This window comes from Rhamphochromis longiceps, linkage group LG4 (assembly GCF_057381845.1).
Source record: "Rhamphochromis longiceps isolate RC_006_pf linkage group LG4, R_longiceps_female_GT1.1, whole genome shotgun sequence".
NCBI classification, from domain to species: Eukaryota; Metazoa; Chordata; class Actinopteri; order Cichliformes; family Cichlidae; genus Rhamphochromis; species Rhamphochromis longiceps.
Genome location: NC_140560.1, coordinates 26746749 through 26766364, shown reverse-complemented (window position 1 = coordinate 26766364; position 19616 = coordinate 26746749). Strand labels below are relative to the sequence as shown.

General features: G+C 38.6%; 2 protein-coding genes across 2 annotated transcripts; one reads left to right on the top strand and one right to left on the bottom strand.

The window, feature by feature from the left end:
* Window positions 1-2420: 2420 nt before the first annotated feature.
* LOC146671807 (uncharacterized) lies at window positions 2421-9551 on the top strand. Its single transcript, XM_085404177.1, has 4 exons — window positions 2421-5144; window positions 6374-6424; window positions 6902-6968; window positions 7227-9551. Exons 1-4 carry the CDS (start codon window positions 5028-5030, stop codon window positions 7586-7588), a joined length of 597 nt encoding a protein of 198 aa, XP_085260303.1. The 5' UTR covers window positions 2421-5027; the 3' UTR covers window positions 7589-9551.
* A 3887-nt stretch (window positions 9552-13438) lies between these two features.
* tnfsf14a (TNF superfamily member 14a) lies at window positions 13439-16187 on the bottom strand. Its single transcript, XM_085405239.1, has 5 exons — window positions 16038-16187; window positions 15668-15878; window positions 14533-14566; window positions 14380-14445; window positions 13439-14235 (listed from the first exon to the last, which is right to left on the bottom strand). Exons 2-5 carry the CDS (start codon window positions 15860-15862, stop codon window positions 13844-13846), a joined length of 687 nt encoding a protein of 228 aa, XP_085261365.1. The 5' UTR covers window positions 15863-15878; window positions 16038-16187; the 3' UTR covers window positions 13439-13843.
* Between the last annotated feature and the right edge of the window lie 3429 nt (window positions 16188-19616).

Below are 19616 nucleotides of genomic sequence, written 5' to 3'. Positions count from 1 at the left end.
CAGAGCTCTTTCATTTTTACTGTTTTTTTTATTTTTGTTAAAAAAAGAGAGAAAATGTGTGTTCATATTTGGATAAACTTTTTAAGAAAAGGAAAAATGTCAATATAGGAGTGTGGTCCCAAATAATAATGGATTATCTTGTATTTTCCATAATTTTTTTTTAAAAATCTGCTAAATCTCTGTAAACTAAAAATGTGGATCAGTCCATCGATGCATTTTCTTAGCTGCTTATCCATTTTACAGCTGCAACTTATCCAAGTTGTAATTAGTCCATGCTCACATTCACACCTACAGTACTTCATCACCTTCTTGAGTCACCACTAATTTCTTTATTTAGTGACTTACTGAAATATGAAAACATCCAAGGAAATACAATATATTAGGCAAAAACAGAGTTTGTACAATTCTAATGAACTTGAAAATCAACATTATGTATGTCCTGAACTCTCTTTCTTGTAATTTCTTCCATTTTAAGTGGAAATGAAAAAACATCCCAGGCTACACGAAGGACATTCAAAGCTCTTTTTTTGGCGCTGGCTGCCTTTTAATCCATTTTCTGTCATCGTGATCCCATGCTGCTTCAATAATGTTGAGGTCTGGGCTCTGGGGAGGCCAACCTGTGACTTATAGTGTTTAATTGTGTAGTTTTCTATCCATGAGTGCCTTTACTGCACTGACAGTGTGTTTGCAATCATGCTAAAAAAATGAAGTGGTTGCTAATCTGAGACTTTCCAGATAGTTTTTTATCTGCTGGATTAAAACTCTGATGGCACTTTTCTGTAATTCCATCAGTTTTGAGAAGATCCCTGACAGCACCAGTGTTGGGAAAGTTACTTTGAAAAAGTAATTAATTATAGTTACTAATTACTTCTTCAAAAAAGTAACTGAGTTAGTAACTGAGTTACAAGATTCTAAAGTAATTAATTATTTGAAAAGTAACTATTGCATTACTTTAAAAAAAATGTTTAACCCTCTGGGGTCCAGGGTATAATTGGCTATTTTTAACTACTTTTGATGTTTCCTCTACATTTCACCTTTAAAAACTATTTACTTTGCCTTGTTTGGTATCATCAGCACAACCTCCCATGTCTGAATTTACAGTTATGTTTTCATTTTGACATACTGTATTAACACAATTGATCTAAAATCAGACAAAAAACATAACATTTGAGTAGAAAAAAGTTATATTTTTTACTGTAACAACCACAAACATGTTTAATGAATCATATTTCATAACTTTAAATACAAATATAAATTGTTCAAGTTTTACAAACAACAAAGTTATTTGCAGCCATTTACCTTTTACCATTTTTTATAACCATTTCAAACTGCATTCAATAAGATGCCTCACAAATTATTTGTGCCACTCCAGCAGGAGTGTCTGACAGCAGGTGTATCACTCCTGTTTTCTACCTGGAGACAGCAGTCGCCTCATTGTTCTGACACACAACACAAAACTATCCACAACACTACACACTAACTACACAAGACAACACATTAACTACACGCTCCAAACACGCTAAACGTCACACATCTCTCACATCTCAAAACTCAGTCTCTTTCTTTTTCTGCTCTGTATTTCTCGCCATCACTCCTAAACCTTCCCCCTCTTCCTAAACAACTAAATGTCATGTTGTCATATCATTTTTGATTGGTCGACATGGTGCATTTTTCCACCAACACGAAAGGGCTGTTTTTTGTTTTTGTTTTTGGGGGTTTTTTTGGTCATAAGCAGAGAGTGCTTGCTTGCGCTTTTCCTTAGACAGTAAACGTGATGAAACTATTCAGGAAAAAACACGCGTATGTATTGTTTATCATGACTCTGGTTTTACGTGGCCTATCAACACAATTTATAAACTGGTATCTATCACCTTGTTGCTTTGTCTTTAAGTGGTCATGTGATTGCCAGTCCATTTACCATTTACTGCACACCATGGCAAAATATTCCATGTTTTTGCACAATAGCTGTTTGTTAGTGTAAAAACACATTTTATGCCTATCAAACTGTGTTATCAATTGTCTGTGTCAGAGATTCAATTAAAGAAAAAATGGGGGAGAAAGTAAAAGAAAGATTTAATTTAAGATCCTGTCAGATAGAAGGACTGGGCTGAAAATAAATGAAATGAACCCTAAAAGCCTGAAGAAATATTTCCCATGACTAACCTTCTACAAATTAGAAGTAAATCTGGATCCTTGGAAGTAAAATACAAAGAATTCAATACAATACTGCACAGCCAATCTTTCAACCACAACCATATTTTTGAACTCGGAAGAAATGGAGTATTCAGAGAGAAATGAAAGAAAGCAAAAGGAAACTGTTTCTCTATGTTGAATTGTGTATTTTCTGTGGGAAATTCTACAGTGATGCAGTAAAAGTAGTAAAACCCCATCTTCAGTTGTCTGGAACACAGTATCACAGCTTTGCATTTACTGTAGGGCAATAATCATAACTACTAATGAAACTAAGTATGAGCTTTTGTTAGTCGTTTAACTTTTTCTTTCCTTTTTGCTGATGGTCTCAGTTTTGTGCATTTTTGATTTATGGCCACTAGATGGCTGTAAGTCATCATAAATCCTCCTGAGACCCAGAATAAAATTTTGTGATATTTAGATTTGACAGTCACATGCTACAGCAAATTTTGGAACTGGAAGGAGAGTCTTACTTAGTCAGTTTCATACTTAGTGCTGTCAGGAGATGCAGGTGGAGTGGGGTCTGATCTTACAGCAAGAAGGTGAAAGTTCAGAGAAGGATATGTAAACAGTGGACGGCAAAATAATGACACAAAGTCTATTACTTGTAAGCTAGGGCTATGAAGTTGTGGGCTCAGCAGATTTAAGCTGTCTTGCTGTATTCAGTTAAGAGAGCTCTTCAAGATGTCTCTTATCATTAACACCAAGAACATTTGTTGTTTTGATGGACTGCCTAATCTTAAAGAATCTGTCTTATTAGTTTCTATTAGCTGAAAACAGGAAACAGTAAATTCAAATCCTGTGTTATCTGAGTCATGCCGTGAACACAGATATGCTGAAGAATGTTTTTGCCTTTCATGTATTGTTTAAGCTGAATTCAACTGATAAAGACAAGACACATAGACTTTAATGCTTTTTTCCTCATAAATGTAATTCATTACAGAAGTGAAACTTTAAGTGTGTGTGTGTTTTCTAGAAATCAGAATGCCTAAAGATTTCAAATCCAATGTGGCAGTTGAGAAACCACACCAGACAACTTCAAAGCCCTCGCACAATATTTCTGGAGTGCCATTATTTTGCCCTGACTCAGACTCCTCAAAGGCTGGTATGTCTTCCTCTGAGCTTTCACCTTCCTGCTCTAATGGCTGGCCTTGCTCCACCTCATCTCCTGACAGCTGTAAGTCTGACTCTCCTTTCACAGTTCTGAGTAAATGTCCTTTTCTCCTCGTCCTGCCCTTTGCTTCCTGAAATATTAAAATAAGTTCAGGATGTGAGGCAGTAAGACCTGCTGTCCACTACAAAGGGCACTGGATAACACTTTTGTTCCAGAAGGGTTAAAATTGCTATACAAATCTAAAATCACACTAAATCAAAGACACTCAAATAGAAGAAACAAACAAAAAAAATCACTTTGTCTCCTTTGTGGCTATAAAATGTGGAAGCTGCAATTCTTGTACAAGAAAATCCATGTGCTCTGTTAGCCCAGCTCTCACAAACATAGCATTGATAAGATCAGAATGTGATATAGATTGTATGTGCCTCAGAAGTTGTACTGTGATTTATCATGAGTTGCGCACTTTGTTTTGGCTTATGTTTTGGAAAATAGTGAATCATCAACAATGCAGAAGTAAGCTAGTTGCATTGCAGAAAGAATCATTGCTTTCATGTCATCGTATTCATCACACAATGAGAGACAGCAGGGGTTTCTCACTGTCCTTTAAACATGCACATGACTCGATACTGCTGACTCCTAAAAAAAAAAACAATTGCTCATCGGCTTTCCCCATCTTATCAAAAGAAAAAAAACATAACAATCTCTTGTTCCTTTTTTGCTTCTCATAATTTCATTTAACTAAAATGTATCCATGTAACAAGTCTGGGCATGTTGTTTACAGCTCTGTTACTTGACCATTCCCAGTCATAAACACCGCATGCATCATTTTTTCTGAGTGATTGAGTTTGATGACGCATACCTGAACCAAAGCCCATCCTGTTTTTGCTGCCATGAAACTTTCCCCTGTCAAAGTACAAACAGAGAAAGTGAAACCACATTTACTGACCACAAGCAGAATTTAGTTGCAGGTGGGAATTTTTAAAAAGCGCAAATAGTAAACAGCTCATCACAACATTTTTAGAGTTCCACTGCTAAATTTTGCAGTGACATTCTGTTATAAGATCAGACTTAAGATAAGTTGTTGATAAGTCAACAATATGTGGTTGAATTATGTTGCGACAGTTCTTTCTTTTATATTCAGTTTACTATTTTTATCTCTGGTTATGATGCTTGCGTCAGTTCCAAACAAATATTTTTAAGGATAAACTGTAACAGAGGCATATTGTCATGTTGGTACACATCTTTACCCTTCCATTTTAATATTAGTGGAGAAATACACATAGAAAAAAATCAGCAAAGTAATGATTTTCAGTGTTGTAATAACCACGAAAATATCCTAAAATTTTCACTTTAACAGTCTCTTCATAAATAAGGAAGTTAAGAACACATTTCAACATATATTTATGTCAAAGTTTCACTCCTTCCTTTTCTCCCAGCTGTCAGTATTGTTCCTGTCTGTGTGACTTGTGGTGAGTAGGAGAAAAGGGCCAGTCCCTTTAGAGATATAGATATAATCTGGCTGTGTCTCCCTTCAGTAGCATACAGGGGAAAGTACCATTTGGATACTTCAGATACTTAGGGCACACAGTGAGCTCAGGAAGCGAAGTAACACATCAGTGCACAGCAGAGGAAACTCAGGACTTGTACAGTCGTCGTTTCTTAACATCTATCTTCCTGCGTTCCCCGGGCTAAGAGCGCTCCGAACCCTGCTGTTTGACTGACGATGCCGGAGCCTACCCAGAATTTACTGATCCGTATCCTCGTGTTGTGGAACACCGTAATCACCATATTCCTAATTGTGTTCTTCGTTCTATACTTCACAGCAGGACATAAAGGCTTGGTGAGAACTCTTTGAATAATACTTTAACTATGGTGATTAGCGATTAGACAAAAAAAGGTAACTTCTTTTTAAAACCGTTAGTGTAGCATGAACATTTTTTTGAATAATAACATGAACTTCAGAAAAAGTCAACATCTGTGCCGTACATCTGCTCTTATTTGTGGTTTTGGTAGTAGCTGGTAACTGGTGAGAAAGACACCTATGCCTGTGGTCTACATTTGGTTACAGACCCCCGTCATAACACCCAGTCACAGCTTTCTCATAATGTTCAGTGTTTTTGAGTTAAGTTGGTTTCCCACAGAATAAAATAAGATACAGTAATACAGCACCAGGGATGCCTTACTTCATTCAAAACACAAGTTTATTACTTGGAGAAAATATAAGTCATTTGAAGTTTTATAGAAAATAAACATATTTAAATGTTTAAACAGTGAAGAAGGCATCTTATTGACAAATGATTGCCTAAAAGAAATTGGATGACATCTGGTGCTTTTGTAGAACTATGTTAACCCTCCTGTTATGTTGGTTTCCAGGAACACCAATTATGCTCCTGGGTTCATTTGGGCAAATTTACTCATCCAAAAGTGTCAGAAACACTGGCATTGATTATTTTACAATTTTCTTTTATAATTGTGATTTTTTTCATTTTCTGTAGTGATGCAGATGACATGTGACATCTCTTCTGTTCTGGGTCAATCTGACCTGCAACATAACAGGAGGGTTAAAACATTACAATAGTATGATCATTTTTTGAATAAATTACACGAAGGGCAGAAAAAAAATCAACATCTGTGCCATATAGCTGTTCTTTTTTGTGGTTTTTGTAGCATAGCTGGTGAGAAAGACACCTATGCCTGTGGTCTACATTTGGTTACAGACCCCCGTCATAACACCCAGTGACAGCTTTCTCATAATGTTCAGGTTCAGGTTTAGTTGGTTTCCCATAGAATAAGCACCAGGGATGCCTTACTTCATTCAAACGCAAGTTTATTACTGGGAGAAAATATAAGTCATCTGTAGTTTTATAGAAAAGAAACATATTTAAATGTTTAAACAGTGGAAAAAGGCATCATGATTGCCTAAAAGAAATTGGATGACAGCTAGTTCTTTTGTAGAACTATGTTAAAACTCACAATTGCACCTAAATTTCAGAGTTTCAGTCAGTTTCCACCCCGAAATCCTCTTACAGTATTTAGTATAAGCACTTTTGTTTCCTTTTCCAATCTTAGGAAAATAGTGCTGTAGAATCATCCAAAATTTCCTCCACGGAAAAGAGATGGGTAAGCTATCCATCATTTCTAAGATTTATTCAGAGTTTGTGTTTCTCTCCTGACTTTTGTGTTAAACATTCACCCTCTGTCCATTTTCCTTTATTTCATGCCACAAAGACGTCCTGCTGATGTTACATGTATTTACTATTCGTACACATGTGTAGTAAGCGAGTTAGATGCTGCACTATGTATGTCAGATTAATTCCATTTCTTATGAGTTACGTATGTCTAACCACTCTCCTCCCCTCTTGGAGGAAGCTCAGTGACGTCATTGCCACATTCGGGGAAATGCCACTAAACTCAACTGTTGTCTCTTCATTTTCCTTCTGAAGTTAGTACACAGTCTATGCTGTAAGCTGCTGTTGTCTCACGTTGAATAAACTGCAGCCTCTCTGGGCCTGAGTGTGTGTCCCTGGAAGTCATGTTTGCACCACATTTACTGTTACTATTTTGAGAGTGATAAATCCCTTCTTCTTCTTTCAACAGACAACCACCGCCCCCTCTAGCCTCTCCTCAATTACAGGAAAAATGCTCAACTTTAATTTTATGAAAGGTAATGTTTTTCTTATTTCAATTTATTATCTGCACTTAAAATGTATCATATCCCCATTCAAATATTGCTGTGTTTATACTTTCTTTGTCAGAAGAAACATGTAATCCCATGAAATACATACAGTCAGTAAATAAATGAATACAGTCAAATGTACTTTACTTCAGAAAAATTTTTTGATTTAAAAACTGAATATAGAGAATAAATTTCTAGAAAAAACAAATTTAGCATCTATAGCAGTCTATTTTATGTCCCCCACAGATGGAAATGATATAACATGGGAGCAAATTCAAAAAGATAAAAGCCTGCTTTCAAAAGTCAAGAATGGCCTGAGCCCGAACGTGGATGGATACTATTTCCTAAATCTTCAGGTTGCAGTGGGTCCAGACTGTTCCATAACAGATCAATCCAGTGTGAGCCTGGTGCACATACCGGAGGACAATAAACCCCAAACTCCCCTACAGGGCTCAATTAACAAAGAAACAAACACCACAGGTATTCTCAGCAAGGTAGTGGAGTGCGGTGCTGGAGAGAGGCTGATATTCAACATAAGTAAGCCAATATTTGATTGTGTTGTTAATGATAAAACTTACCTGGATATCATCTTCATGCCACGGCTTTAGGTGTAAGTTCATTATTCTAAATCCTCGGCATAGTGCACGACACCTTTCCAGCTTTGGAAGCCACACTGAAGCAAACCTAGTTTGAATCTTGTCGGGTGTACTTGTTCACTTTGGATGGATGGTCTGTTGATCTCCAGATCAGCGATTTACCTAACAATTTTTGTAAAAAAAAGGGGAATTCAATAAGAGGTTGGATGAAAACCTCGTCTCTTTTTACATTCCAGTCTGCAAAAAAAGAAAGAGCTCGCCTTAAACAGGGTTTATAATGATCCAATGATGTTCAGTTTTGTAAAGTAGATATAGCAGACCGGGTATTGGTCTCAGGTTGTATCATCACTACAAAATCACACTTGAAAACAGCGCAATGTATGTAATGTATTGTGTATTTAATGGATTAGAACCAAAGCTGGATTGTTTTCATTGTTCTCAAATAGCTGTTTTAAACAGAAACTTTGAAGCGTTGTTCAGAATTGACAGATCTCACTTGTTGAAACGATATTTCTTTGTTAGAGCTTTGCATGTTTAAAATATCTAGTAGTTGATTTCAAGAATTTATTGTGCTGAAGTGTCACATTTTTCAGCAGGAGATTGCTTTTGATGTTTGCACAGATTATACTTTCTAATTTCTGATTCATTTCTTGTTTTGTTAACATTGTATGAATTCTGTATTTAAGTTTATTTATTTATTTCTCGCAACAAAAACCATGTGCAGCATATGATTTAGACACATAATGGATGTAACAAAAAACCCCATGGCAGGTCAGCTAATAATCTATGAATGTTTATTTTCTCAGTGATAATGTTCCACAGGGTGTACCAGTCACAAACTGGTAGTGAGTCACTGGAATCTATGAAGAGAATTGACTTTGTTTGTTAAAAGAATGTAATTCATATTTGGAAAGAACAAAGGTGTAGTTTTGATTTACTTGACCAATAACATACTTGAGTATTTCATCTCTTTAGTCTAAAGATAAGTGTGAAATGACTTGATAAGCTCCAGACATCCTTGACTACATGTACTATACATTGTGACACGTGAAAACACAAGTCGCAGTGGTTGTTGCGGTAGGTTTCATGTGTTTGAGATTTGAAAGAAATACTGGGTTTTTTCACTTTTTGTAATTTTTTTGATGTTTTAGTGGAAGAGGAAGCTGCTTATGCATTTGAAAAGATTTCTGTGAGACCTGCTAAATGTGTGTGTTTAAATTTGACTTTAACCATTGTTATGAAAAAAAATAAGAGTACGTCTTAGTTAAAAATGTTCACTGTCTTTATTGTATTTGATGTGACTGTAAAACAAAAACAAACTCAATATGAATCAAAGGACACGATAACAGTGATTAAGGGCTTTTGGGTTTGAGTCATTTATGAGACCCTACATATGAAAGTGAGAGGTCATGAGTTAACATTGGATTACCACATAATCACTAATAGAAAGATACAGCGGGACCCTCCCTGTCTATATGCTGTCAAAGAATATGTCCTCTTGACTCTTGACAAAGCAAACAGAAGAAATGCTTCTCATACAAAGCATTCAAAGTCACATCCAGTGACCTAAATTGCAGTGACAGAGATACAGTAAAGCAGCAAAAAAGGTCACTGGAACATTAGTCATCACAGTCAAGAGGCACATTTTCCAGCTTTCATTTGAAAACTTTTGTTTTCCAAACCTCAGCCACAAACGAGTCCCATATCTCTCAGTGCTCTGTCAATTAGTTGTTGCTACCACAGCTTTCGATTGCAGCGAAGAGGTCCAGGATGTAAAAATTGATAGCAGACATAGCAAACTACCACCCACTCTGTCTCTGTTATTAGAGGCCTTAGATGCATTTGCATGGGTTGATTTTGGGTGCTCCTTTCCTACTGCTTTCCACTGCCCAATGTCAAGATAATAAATGGTGTATTCACACAGAGAAAGTGTATAACCTCTACACATCATTTTTGCCCAGACATCATGGAGAGAACGTCGACATTATAAACATGTTTACAGCATGCACTTTTTGAATAACAATCTTCCAGTTTCTTCTTGTAACCCTTATCAATATGCCACCTCTTACAATAAAAGATTTGTCAGACTAGAAAATGTCTGAAATGAGTAAGCTTCTAAATCCAGTCACAGCGGGTTTTTTTAATCTTGAATCAAAATGATAGTGATGTCAAATCTTTAAAAGTTCAAATATTTCTCACTCACATATTTTTCCTCCAGCCTGTAGTGTTAAATAGCCATGTAGAGTATTGTGTGTGGGTTACCCAGTTTTGGATATATACACTACTGTGCTACAAGAGTGCTATGCGCAGACACAAATTTCTGATATTTAGCAAAAGACTAAAACAATAGAAGAATTTTTCTTGTTAAAATTCAAGTACAGATCTCTTGGATGGTTACCGCCGCACAACAGGCATCATTATTTAACAGCTAATCCAATTAAAATTCTACTAAAGACAACAATAGCACAAACACAGTGGAAAGGTCACGTTTAATAGCAGAGGTGAAGCCTAACCCACACACACAGGTCAGTTACAGCAGCTCCTGTATCGACCATAAAGCTGTTATTAATTAACACTATCCACACAGTTCTAGACCATTTTTGAATCAAGCTGTAAATATGGTGTTTTAAAGCTGCAAAGTTGGGTATTTTTGATCTGATCAACTGCAGATTTTTGATCTGATCATCTGCAGAGGAATGGTTTATTTAAAGAGTTTCGTGAGGTTTCAGAACTCATCATTGTACAGAAACAGCATAATTGAAGGTTATGAATGAATCATATCTATCTGATGGATTCCAATTGGAAAGAACATATGATTTGTTTGCATAAAGGGACAGTCCTCTTCACACACACTTCATACACTAAGGTTAATTATGGAGTTCCGCAGGGTTCCGTGCTAGGATCAGTTCTGTTGACTTTATACAGCCACTATCATTAAAAAGCAAAGGGTACATTTTCACTGCTATCCAGATGACACCCAACTTTATCTGCCCGTGAAGCCAGATAACACTCACCAATTAGTTAATTGCAAGAACAACTTAAAGACAAAAAGACCTGGATGATCTCTTATTTTCTGCTTCTAAATTACGGCAACTGGTGTCTAACTGGATACTTAGAATGGCATTACCTTGGCCTCCAGTAAAACTGGGAGAAATTTTAGAGTCGTTTTACATCCTTCAGTGTGTATATTGAGCTAATATGTAGGATTGTTTTCTTGCATTTGTGCAATATCTTTACAATTAGAAACATCTAATTTTAGAGTGATGTTAAAAAACTAGTTCATGCATTTATTACTTCTTGGCTGAACTACTGTAATTCGTTAGGACGGGGCTCTCCTAAAATCTCCCTGAAAAGCCTTCAGTTGATCCAAAATGCTGCAGTAAAAGTACTGACAGGGACTACAAAGAGAGAGCATGTTTCTCCATTATTGGCTTTTCTTCATTCATTCTCCTCATATACCAGTTCTAGAATAATCAGGCCCTGTCTTACCTTAAAGACCTCATAGTACCATATCACCCCAATTGAGCACTTCAGTCTCAGACTGTTGGCTGACTTGTGGTTGCTAGGATATTTAAAAGAAGAATGGGAGGAAGAGCTTACAACTTTCAGGCCTGTCTTCTGTGAAACCAGCTCCCACATTGAATTTTAGCAACATTTTAAGACTATTTTCAAGACTGAGGTTAAAACTTTCCTTTTTGATAAAACCTATAGTTAGGGCTGGATCAGGTGATCCTGGGTTCGTCCTCAATTATGTTGCAATAGGCCTAGGTTCCTGGGTCATTCTCATGATGCAGTGTTACTTCAGCTCTTTTGTCCTGTCTCCCTGCCCCAACCTCCAGTCCCTGACCCTCCATGAGCCTGGTTCTGCCAGAGGTTTCTTCCTGTTAAAAGGGAGTTTGTCATTCTCACTGTTGCCAGGTGCTCATAGCTGGTCCTTTGATTGTTGGTTTATTTGAAGAGTTTTAGTCAGGCTTCAGAACTCTGTACAGACACAGCATTAGTGAAGGCTTGGTGTTTTCTGTGTTTTTGCAGGGTCTTTACCTCGTGATATAAAGCAAACCAAAGTGATTATTGTTATGATTTGATACTAAATAACAAAAATATAATTGTTTTGCTCACCTCTTTTTGAAGCCAGAAGGCACCTGATATAGATGAAGTACTAATTCTTCAGCTAACTAGCGTTTATATTGGTTAATTAGTATTGCACTAATAAAATGCTAGACTTTAACTCAAGTGTAGACTTGTGGGGTGGCCTGTATCTCACAGACAGCCACAATATTAATCAGATAATAGATTAAAAAAGCACCAAGGGCACAAAAACTGATCCCTAACTCCAGTGGATGAGTTACAGTTCACCCCACTCAAAGTTTTAGAGTTGTTCTGAAGAGGGGGGAAAGCCCCCACAGAAGCCCAAACTGTTATTTGTACCAACACAAGGGGACAGCATTTAGCTGCGGACTGTTTGCTGTGCTCCTCTTTCAGTTTTGCTTTGCATAAAAAAATATATTCTCCATAAACTATGTTGTGTGATTTTAGCCAAAAAAAAGGTTCAATTTAAGAGGCCATTTTTGCCTTATTTCAAAAGTTGATTGTAAAAATCAGCAGTGCTCAAGAGATCAATATCTCACACAGACCTGCTTTATAAATGGAAAATGTTGATTTCATATACGGAAGTGTAAAGATTTTGGTTCATGTCATAACCGGTGATAGAGTACTCTCAGCCCACACAAATTCTCTATACAAGTCATGCTTGGCCTCGAAACTACACAGCTGATACAGCTCGCGCTGCTGCGCTACCGTCGTCTCTCACACTTCACAGGTCAGCCAGCGCTGGAAGATCATGACTCACACATGTGTTATTAAAAGACCAGAAGACTTGAGAAAACATCATTCAGCTCATGGATAACTAAACTCTGGACTGGAGTTACACTTTCAGCTCTCAAGTGTGTTTTCCCAATTTGAGTAATCCATACTTGGCTGAGGGAAAATTAATTAGAGAAATCACTCAGCCTACACACCCACCCATAGAAACACATACATGCACATACACATATTCATTCACATACACTCACACACACACATGTTGCTTCATTTTCACCAGCCATTTCTCTCTGGGTCTGGGGTTGGAAAGTGAGTCAGCCAAGCAATCTGCTGCTATCACCCCCCTCCCCCCGGCAGCCCCCACTACCACTTCCTTTTCAGTTTACAAATATACAACTCTGTGGGTGTCTTCTTCGAACACACATAGATGAAGGGAAAGTATAACAGTGACTGCATGGGACATACAAAAAAGGGGAAAAAGAAAAAAGCTTCAAAGAGCTTCTCGTTCGCACAGACCTTGTCATGGTTGCACGTTGTGCCGAGATGTGACTTGAAAAGAAACTATGTAATCTACTGAAAAAAGTAGTAAATAGAAAAGTAAACCAACAATGAAGACGTTGACATTTTTCACATCCACTTTAAACCTTTAAACCTTAAATAATGTTGCTGCCAGTATACATTCAGGTGAGAAGCAGCTGACATGATGACACTACTTTTTGGGCCATTGTGGTATTTAAAAAAAAAAGTTCCTCCAGTAACTGCTGTGTGGTTGGACTGAGTGGGCGACAACATTTTTAATACAGAGACCACTGAGCCTGTATCACGGTCTCACCTTTCACGGCAGGAAGTGAATACACTTCCCTTACTGTGCATGGCTAACAAAAAAGACCAAACCAAACAGGTCTTTTAAATTATTATGTGTTTATTTCATTGCACTGTATGACTTAATGTATATAAATACAGAAAAATGAGCTTTTTTCTTTAATAATAAAAAACAAATTCATAAATAGTGTGCTGTACGTGTTACAGCAAGTAGGAAAAAGAAAGGTTACAGTCTTATTTTTGATATTAGTATGAACACTCAGCAACAATCTGAAGTTCAATCTGTGAAATATGTATATATATATATTAGAAATGAACTGTTAGAAATCATATTTTAACAATCAAAGTTTTGTTTTAAAGCAAATACACAAGCATATAAGCATATCAAATTTCCCTGTTGTCCGACTGTTCGTTACACTTATAAAACAAAATTGAGAGTTACATCTGCAGAAACAAAGCTGGCAGCACAGCCCTGCACTTTGCAACGTGCAAAGGCACAAAGAGGATTTGACACTTGCCTTCCTTGCGGTTACGGACCTGCTTTTTCATGTCAAAGAGAATCACAAACCCCTGAGAGGACTTATAGGTTTTAATTTACTCTCATTTAGAGCCTTTATGTGGCATCTATATCATATAGGCACCAAAGACATTCTCAGAGGGTTTGTGGCGTACAATTTTTGCAGTGTCACTCACGTCCACAAAAATACCATCATCCTTATAAAGGTGAAACACTCCACCCAGGTAACTGTTGGATTGTGTTTTTTGACTGACTTTTGAATGTGAAGGATATTTCCTGGACTGCAGGAGGGTGATATTCCCTGAATACCTGTCAGTATGCATGCTAATACGATGCTGAAATCCGTTGCTGTCTGAGAAGAAAACCTTGGAATAGACATAGTAATAACCCTCTTTCTCAATTTTAAGCTCTCTGTCTTTGTAGGTCATTTCATAGAGGAGAGGGTCTGCATTCATGCTCCATGCCATTTTGTTTTTTGCATGAGCTACATCTTGTCCATCTGAAAAATATAAGAACAAATGTAATCATTCTAATAAAATAAAGTGCAAACATCACACTGTGAAGAGCAATATGTACTTAATTATGCATCTTGGTAATAACTGAAACATTATGTTTCTGGCAGTTAGGGAAATGCTGTTTTTACCTGTCAGATGTGCAACCGGTTTGGAGGGAGGAATACCATAACTGGGTTGTTTAGTGGCAGTTGTAACTGTGAGAGGACGAAACATTATTTATGTAGTGTGGAATAAGTAAACGGAAGATGCTCGTCATCTGTGTATAAAGTGCTGAGACTCACCTCCGATGAGCTTAGAGATCGATTCTGAGTCGGTCTGCAACGAAAACGAAAGAGGGTTAATGTATTTTTAATGTGCATTTGCATTTTTGAGCATGCACATGTAGATGCGTAGATGCAATCGGCTCTTGTGGATAACAAAGTTGTGAAAATAGAAGTTTAACAATATTAAAATGTAATTGTAACAGGCATTGTTTTTCTGCAGAGCATGGTAGGACAGAAGAAGGTAGATTGCTATCATGATACCGGAAGTAGACCACTTCCTTTTTGCCATCATCCCTTGTTTGTACACTGTGCACACACTCAAAAACGCCACTGCTGTTATTCTGTTCTATAATACGTGACAGCTACCCTAACACAGTGCATCAGTGCTGTACAGGAAACTGACTCTGTACGTCCACCGCCTCAGAAAGTATGTCTCCCCCCTCCCCACATGCACGTCATTAAAGTTGTCCGTAAATGAGCTGGACTTTAGAGTACTTCTCCATGTGTGCTTGGCCCTCTTCCCCATAATAGTGAAATAAATTCATGATCAGCAGTTTTTACTGAAAATAAATTCATCTCAGCAGAATTTCTATCACAAGAGCCCCTGTGTTTGCGTCACAAACCCTTCCAGATACCCAGACATACATATTGCATAAAGAATCTCTGCAATAGGATCTTCTCTAAGTCAAACTGTTATTCTATTCTATTCTGTTGTGGAAATTTACATTTTTAATAACTTTCTCACATACAGCTCAAAGTAATCTACATTTTTATGCCTATTTATGCATCTACATGTTTAATTATGACAATATCAATGATATAAAACAAAAACTCAGGTTTAAAGAAAATCAAGACCTGTAGCAATCTGCTGTGACCTTTAACCAAACGCATTTCTGATTACAAATACTTCTGATTGAGTGAAAGTGTTATTAAAATGACTGACAGAAAATATGTAGGAGAATACTGTGAAAAAGTACGAAAAGAAAACTGGAAGTGAGAACACTGTGGTAAACAATGAATAAACTCTTACAATGAAAGCGAGATTCAGAGGCGTTGAAACAGATATTTAATGGAAAAAAGATCTACCGAGACAATGAGCTAATAATAAATCATAGAATGAAATTGCAAAAGGTACAGAAATGGTGATACTTACATGTTCGGCCTGGTAGAGTCCATAGATGAAGCATGCTTCTATGACCATGCCGCACAGCGCCACGCTCACCAGCATGAAGAGCAGGATCTGAGCCACCCCGGTCTTTTTTCGCATCTGGATCAGCCTGGGGGGCACTGGAGGCCTTGTGGCATGGGTGTCCACCACACACACAGAGGGATATTTAATCTTCTCCATACTTTCTGGGTTTTTTCTGTAAATGGAAAAGAATTCAGTGAGGCGCTCTCACTGAAGTAGCTGCTGCTACTTCAAAAAGACAGTAAAGACAGAGAGACCTGAGAGACAGGCAAGTGTGAAGAAGTTTCAGAATGGGTGGGCTTACTTCTGGTTGGTTCAAGTGGAGCAAACTTACCAGCAATCAGAGACAGAAGTCTTGAGATGTATCACCAAAGCACCTTTGAGAGCTTCCAACGTGCACTTGAACTGCACGCACCCAAAGGATACTCCGAGGTTATGTCACTCTTTCCAGTGTAGTCAATAAATCGTTTTTGAAGTGTCACGGTTGAAGGCGACATTCAGTGAGTGGAAGACCCAGAGCAATGCATTCTGACCTCCCCATTTACACCCTCCCACTTCAGTGCAGCAGCAGTGCAGAATGTCTCCAGTCCCACTTCCTCCCTCGTTAACACTCTCTTTGGTCTGACAGTTACAGTAACAGACCAAAGTTGTACACACATGTCCTTTGTCACTTTAAGCACATTTGTGAAAGACCCTAAAAGGTCACAAGCCACCTTAAGTAATGGGTTTAAAATGTATATATTTTCTCCCAAGGCTTGGTTATTTTACGAGAAAGTATTTTGAGGTTTAAACAGTATGCATATTCCATCCAGTCAGTGCTGGTAATACGTAGCACTGGTTAATATAATTTTTCATTATCTTCACTAGCATCTAATTAGTAAACAGTTAGCATCCCATTGGTTAGCAGGAAAAAGTCGTTTAGCTTCTACATGAGGGTGATAACAGTCATGGGGAAAAAAATATGCACACCCAATGCAATTTGTTGGACGCTTTCCCTACAGATAAACATTTTATGCTTGGACACAGGGGAAATTATTTAATTAAAAAAATGTATAGGTGTAATTTTCCACCAATCTGTGACATAGTCTTAGCGTAAAATGCAAGAACATATCATTTCAATCTTGCCTTTGACTTAACTTTCCACTTCACTTCTTCTTTTTGAGTGATTCCTTCTTAAGTCGTTCCTTGGTGTAAAGGGCCATCGCTGTCTTAAAAGTCCACTCAGCTTTGGCACAGATGGCCTCATGTTAAGCAGAATGCAGAATGAATTCAAAGCTGAATGGCAATGGCAGAGAGCCGTTTATCCCCCAGGAAACAAACAACCACAACACAATAAAGTTTCCATCAGTATGTGGCAAAGCTGTCCTTGGTTGGTCTGCTGTTAGTGCTGCTGAACAACTCTAACTTTGATTTGTGTCTCCAGAGCACAATATTCCAAACGACCTGTAAGGTCATTGCAAACTGCTGTTTTGCTCTAAACAGCTGCAACGGTTTTGCAATGTAGGTCAAATGTGCAATCTCTGGTTGATTCGAGATGCATGCACTCTAACCCTCATACCTGACCTACAGTTCCTGTAATGGCACTTTATAAAGTGCCAGCAAGAAGAACCCTATAGGGTTCTTGCATCAAACAGTTTGTTCTTGGGATGATGTGGTGGACTAGTTTTTGAAAAATCGACATCGCTTTTTTAAGACTATACTTATTTTACCTAAAATAATTTAGGGATTTGTTTAAATTCTTGCCAGTCTCATAGGTAAAAAAAATATTTTTTCTGAAGGCCACACAAAGCTTCTTTTTTTTTTTTTAAGATATGGATTTAATAGTGGAATTTCTTTCAGTTATTTACCTACTTCAATTTTTGTTAAATGTCATTAGAAGCACCACCTTCCCACTCCACCACCCACCCTTAGGGGGTGGAGTGGGTGTAGATGAGTGCCAGGGATGATTCTTGACAGAAGGATAGCGGCAACAATGGAAGGGCCATCCGACTGCGGTCTGGGGCCTCCCTGCTGCTGCGGAGTCGGGGCGGTCTGCCTCTCCCCACCGCAGGGAAAAGGGTAACACCACCTGGGTCTGGGTGCAGTTCCCCCCTCCAGGGGCAAGGGTACCTAGACCCGGTTAGTAGAGTACGCTTGGGGAGTGTGATCGTGTATACAGCGTCCCTTTATGTCTGTCTCCACGTCGGTTGAGTGTGAAGTACATATGAGAGCATGAGGGTGGGAATGGATGTTTGTATCTGTGTGTGCCTGTATGTCTGTGTCTATATGTCAGGTTGGGTATCAGACGCCACCTCTCTGGGGACATCTCGGGCCCTCCAAGGTTTGGAGGCCTATCTCCACCCACCACCACTTCCCCTGCCGGTGGCAGACTCCCTCAGGTATCGGTGCGTTGGTGGTTCTTTGTATCTGGGGGTGGGTGTCCGGGTACACACCGGCTCACTCCTTGGCGGCCGCTTATTGGGGCTCGCTTGGGCCACTTTGGAGGTGGGGTGCCCCCGGCCTCTCGGCCTGGGGCTCGGTCACTCAGGCACAGCTGGCTGCCGGCGGAGCTCACGGGCGCGTCACTGCAACTCCCCCTGGCTTCTGCTCCGCGGCTGCTGAATGAGCTCTCATCTGGGACTCTCCTTAGCTCTTACTGGGACAGTGGCGCGGCTGCCCCTCTGTGGGTCTTCCTTGGTCTCTTGTGTTCTGGGGGCCTCTGGATGTCTGGAGTTTTGATCTCCTCCATACCTGCTTGATACCATAGAGGACAGGGCTGTGGCTCCCCACACTCTCTAGCAGATCATTACATGGAGAAACCTTTGGAATGCAAGCATGCTGATCCACACAGGTATGCACACAGGTGTACACATGGGTATTCACAGATGCGGACTACAGCTTTCTTGGCTGCTGCCTCAAAGCACACTGTGCGCTGTCTATCTTGCGTGCTGCACAATATCGTTTATTATTTAGTAACTATTGATATCTATGACTAGCTAGTTTATTGTGATGGTGCTTTTTTTTTTTCTATTATGTTGCTCTTTGTTGTTTGCTGTCTCCCCTGTTTTTTTTGTTTTTCTTTCTCTCCATACAGGTGACCCAGGAGTTTTTTTGGTTTTTTTTGTTTTTTTTTTTTGTTTTTTTCTCTCTTCCCCCCCTTCTCACCGTCTCTTCTCCCCTTTGGTTTTCTTTCTTCCTCTCCCCCTCTTTCTTTCATTCTTTCCCCCTGTCCTATTAAAAAAAAAAAAAAAAAAAAGGATGACAAAGGATGAACTGAAGCTCCGCCATCACGTGATGTCACATGCTGCTGTTTCTGATGTCACTTCCAAGAAAAAAAAACAAAAAAAAAAAACAAAAAAAAAAAACAATGGAAGGGAAGGTTTACAAGATGACAGTGAGACCTGCTATGACAGAGTTAGAGAGGCAGGGCTGAGATGGTTTGGACATGTCCAGAGAGAAGCTTAATGGATGGAATGAACGGAGTACATTAAATGTATCAATATTCACCATTTAGAAGATCCAAGAAGGTTAAAACTCAGTTTTAGTGAGATGTACTTTGTCACTGAGGCTTCAGTAGGTGAGGGGCTGGACAATTTCACATTCTGATGAGAAAAGATGTGATGGACATACGGGGAAAGACATTTTACCAGCTTAGTGCTGAAAAGGATTCCCGACCTTTGACCTTGTAGTGGACTATACACGTAAATATAACAAAGTACAAGATTACTGTTAAATACTGTCACTAATACAGTTCCAGCATGTCCTACAACCCAACAAATACCATCATCATCATCAAATACATCCTCAATTAGATTAGACAACATTTCTTGTAAGAAAATGGCAGATGGAATAAGCACAGAGCCGAGGCTACTGTTTGGAGAAGCCCTCAGAGAGGACTGATGGAGGCTCCCTGACGAGGCAGATCCCCGTAAAC

Excerpts from the sequence above, each read along its gene's own strand:
- tnfsf14a (XM_085405239.1), bottom strand. The coding sequence starts at position 15,862 with ATGGAGAAGATTAAATATCCCTCTGTGTGTGTGGTGGACACCCATGCC. Across the intron at positions 14,567-15,667 it reads GACTCTACCAGGCCGAACAT|ACCGACTCAGAATCGATCTC; the intron begins GTAAGTATCACC and ends TTTTCGTTGCAG. Across the intron at positions 14,446-14,532 it reads GATCTCTAAGCTCATCGGAG|TTACAACTGCCACTAAACAA; the intron begins GTGAGTCTCAGC and ends GTCCTCTCACAG.
- LOC146671807 (XM_085404177.1), top strand. The coding sequence starts at position 5,028 with ATGCCGGAGCCTACCCAGAATTTACTGATCCGTATCCTCGTGTTGTGG. Across the intron at positions 5,145-6,373 it reads CAGCAGGACATAAAGGCTTG|GAAAATAGTGCTGTAGAATC; the intron begins GTGAGAACTCTT and ends TTCCAATCTTAG. Across the intron at positions 6,425-6,901 it reads CCTCCACGGAAAAGAGATGG|ACAACCACCGCCCCCTCTAG; the intron begins GTAAGCTATCCA and ends TTCTTTCAACAG.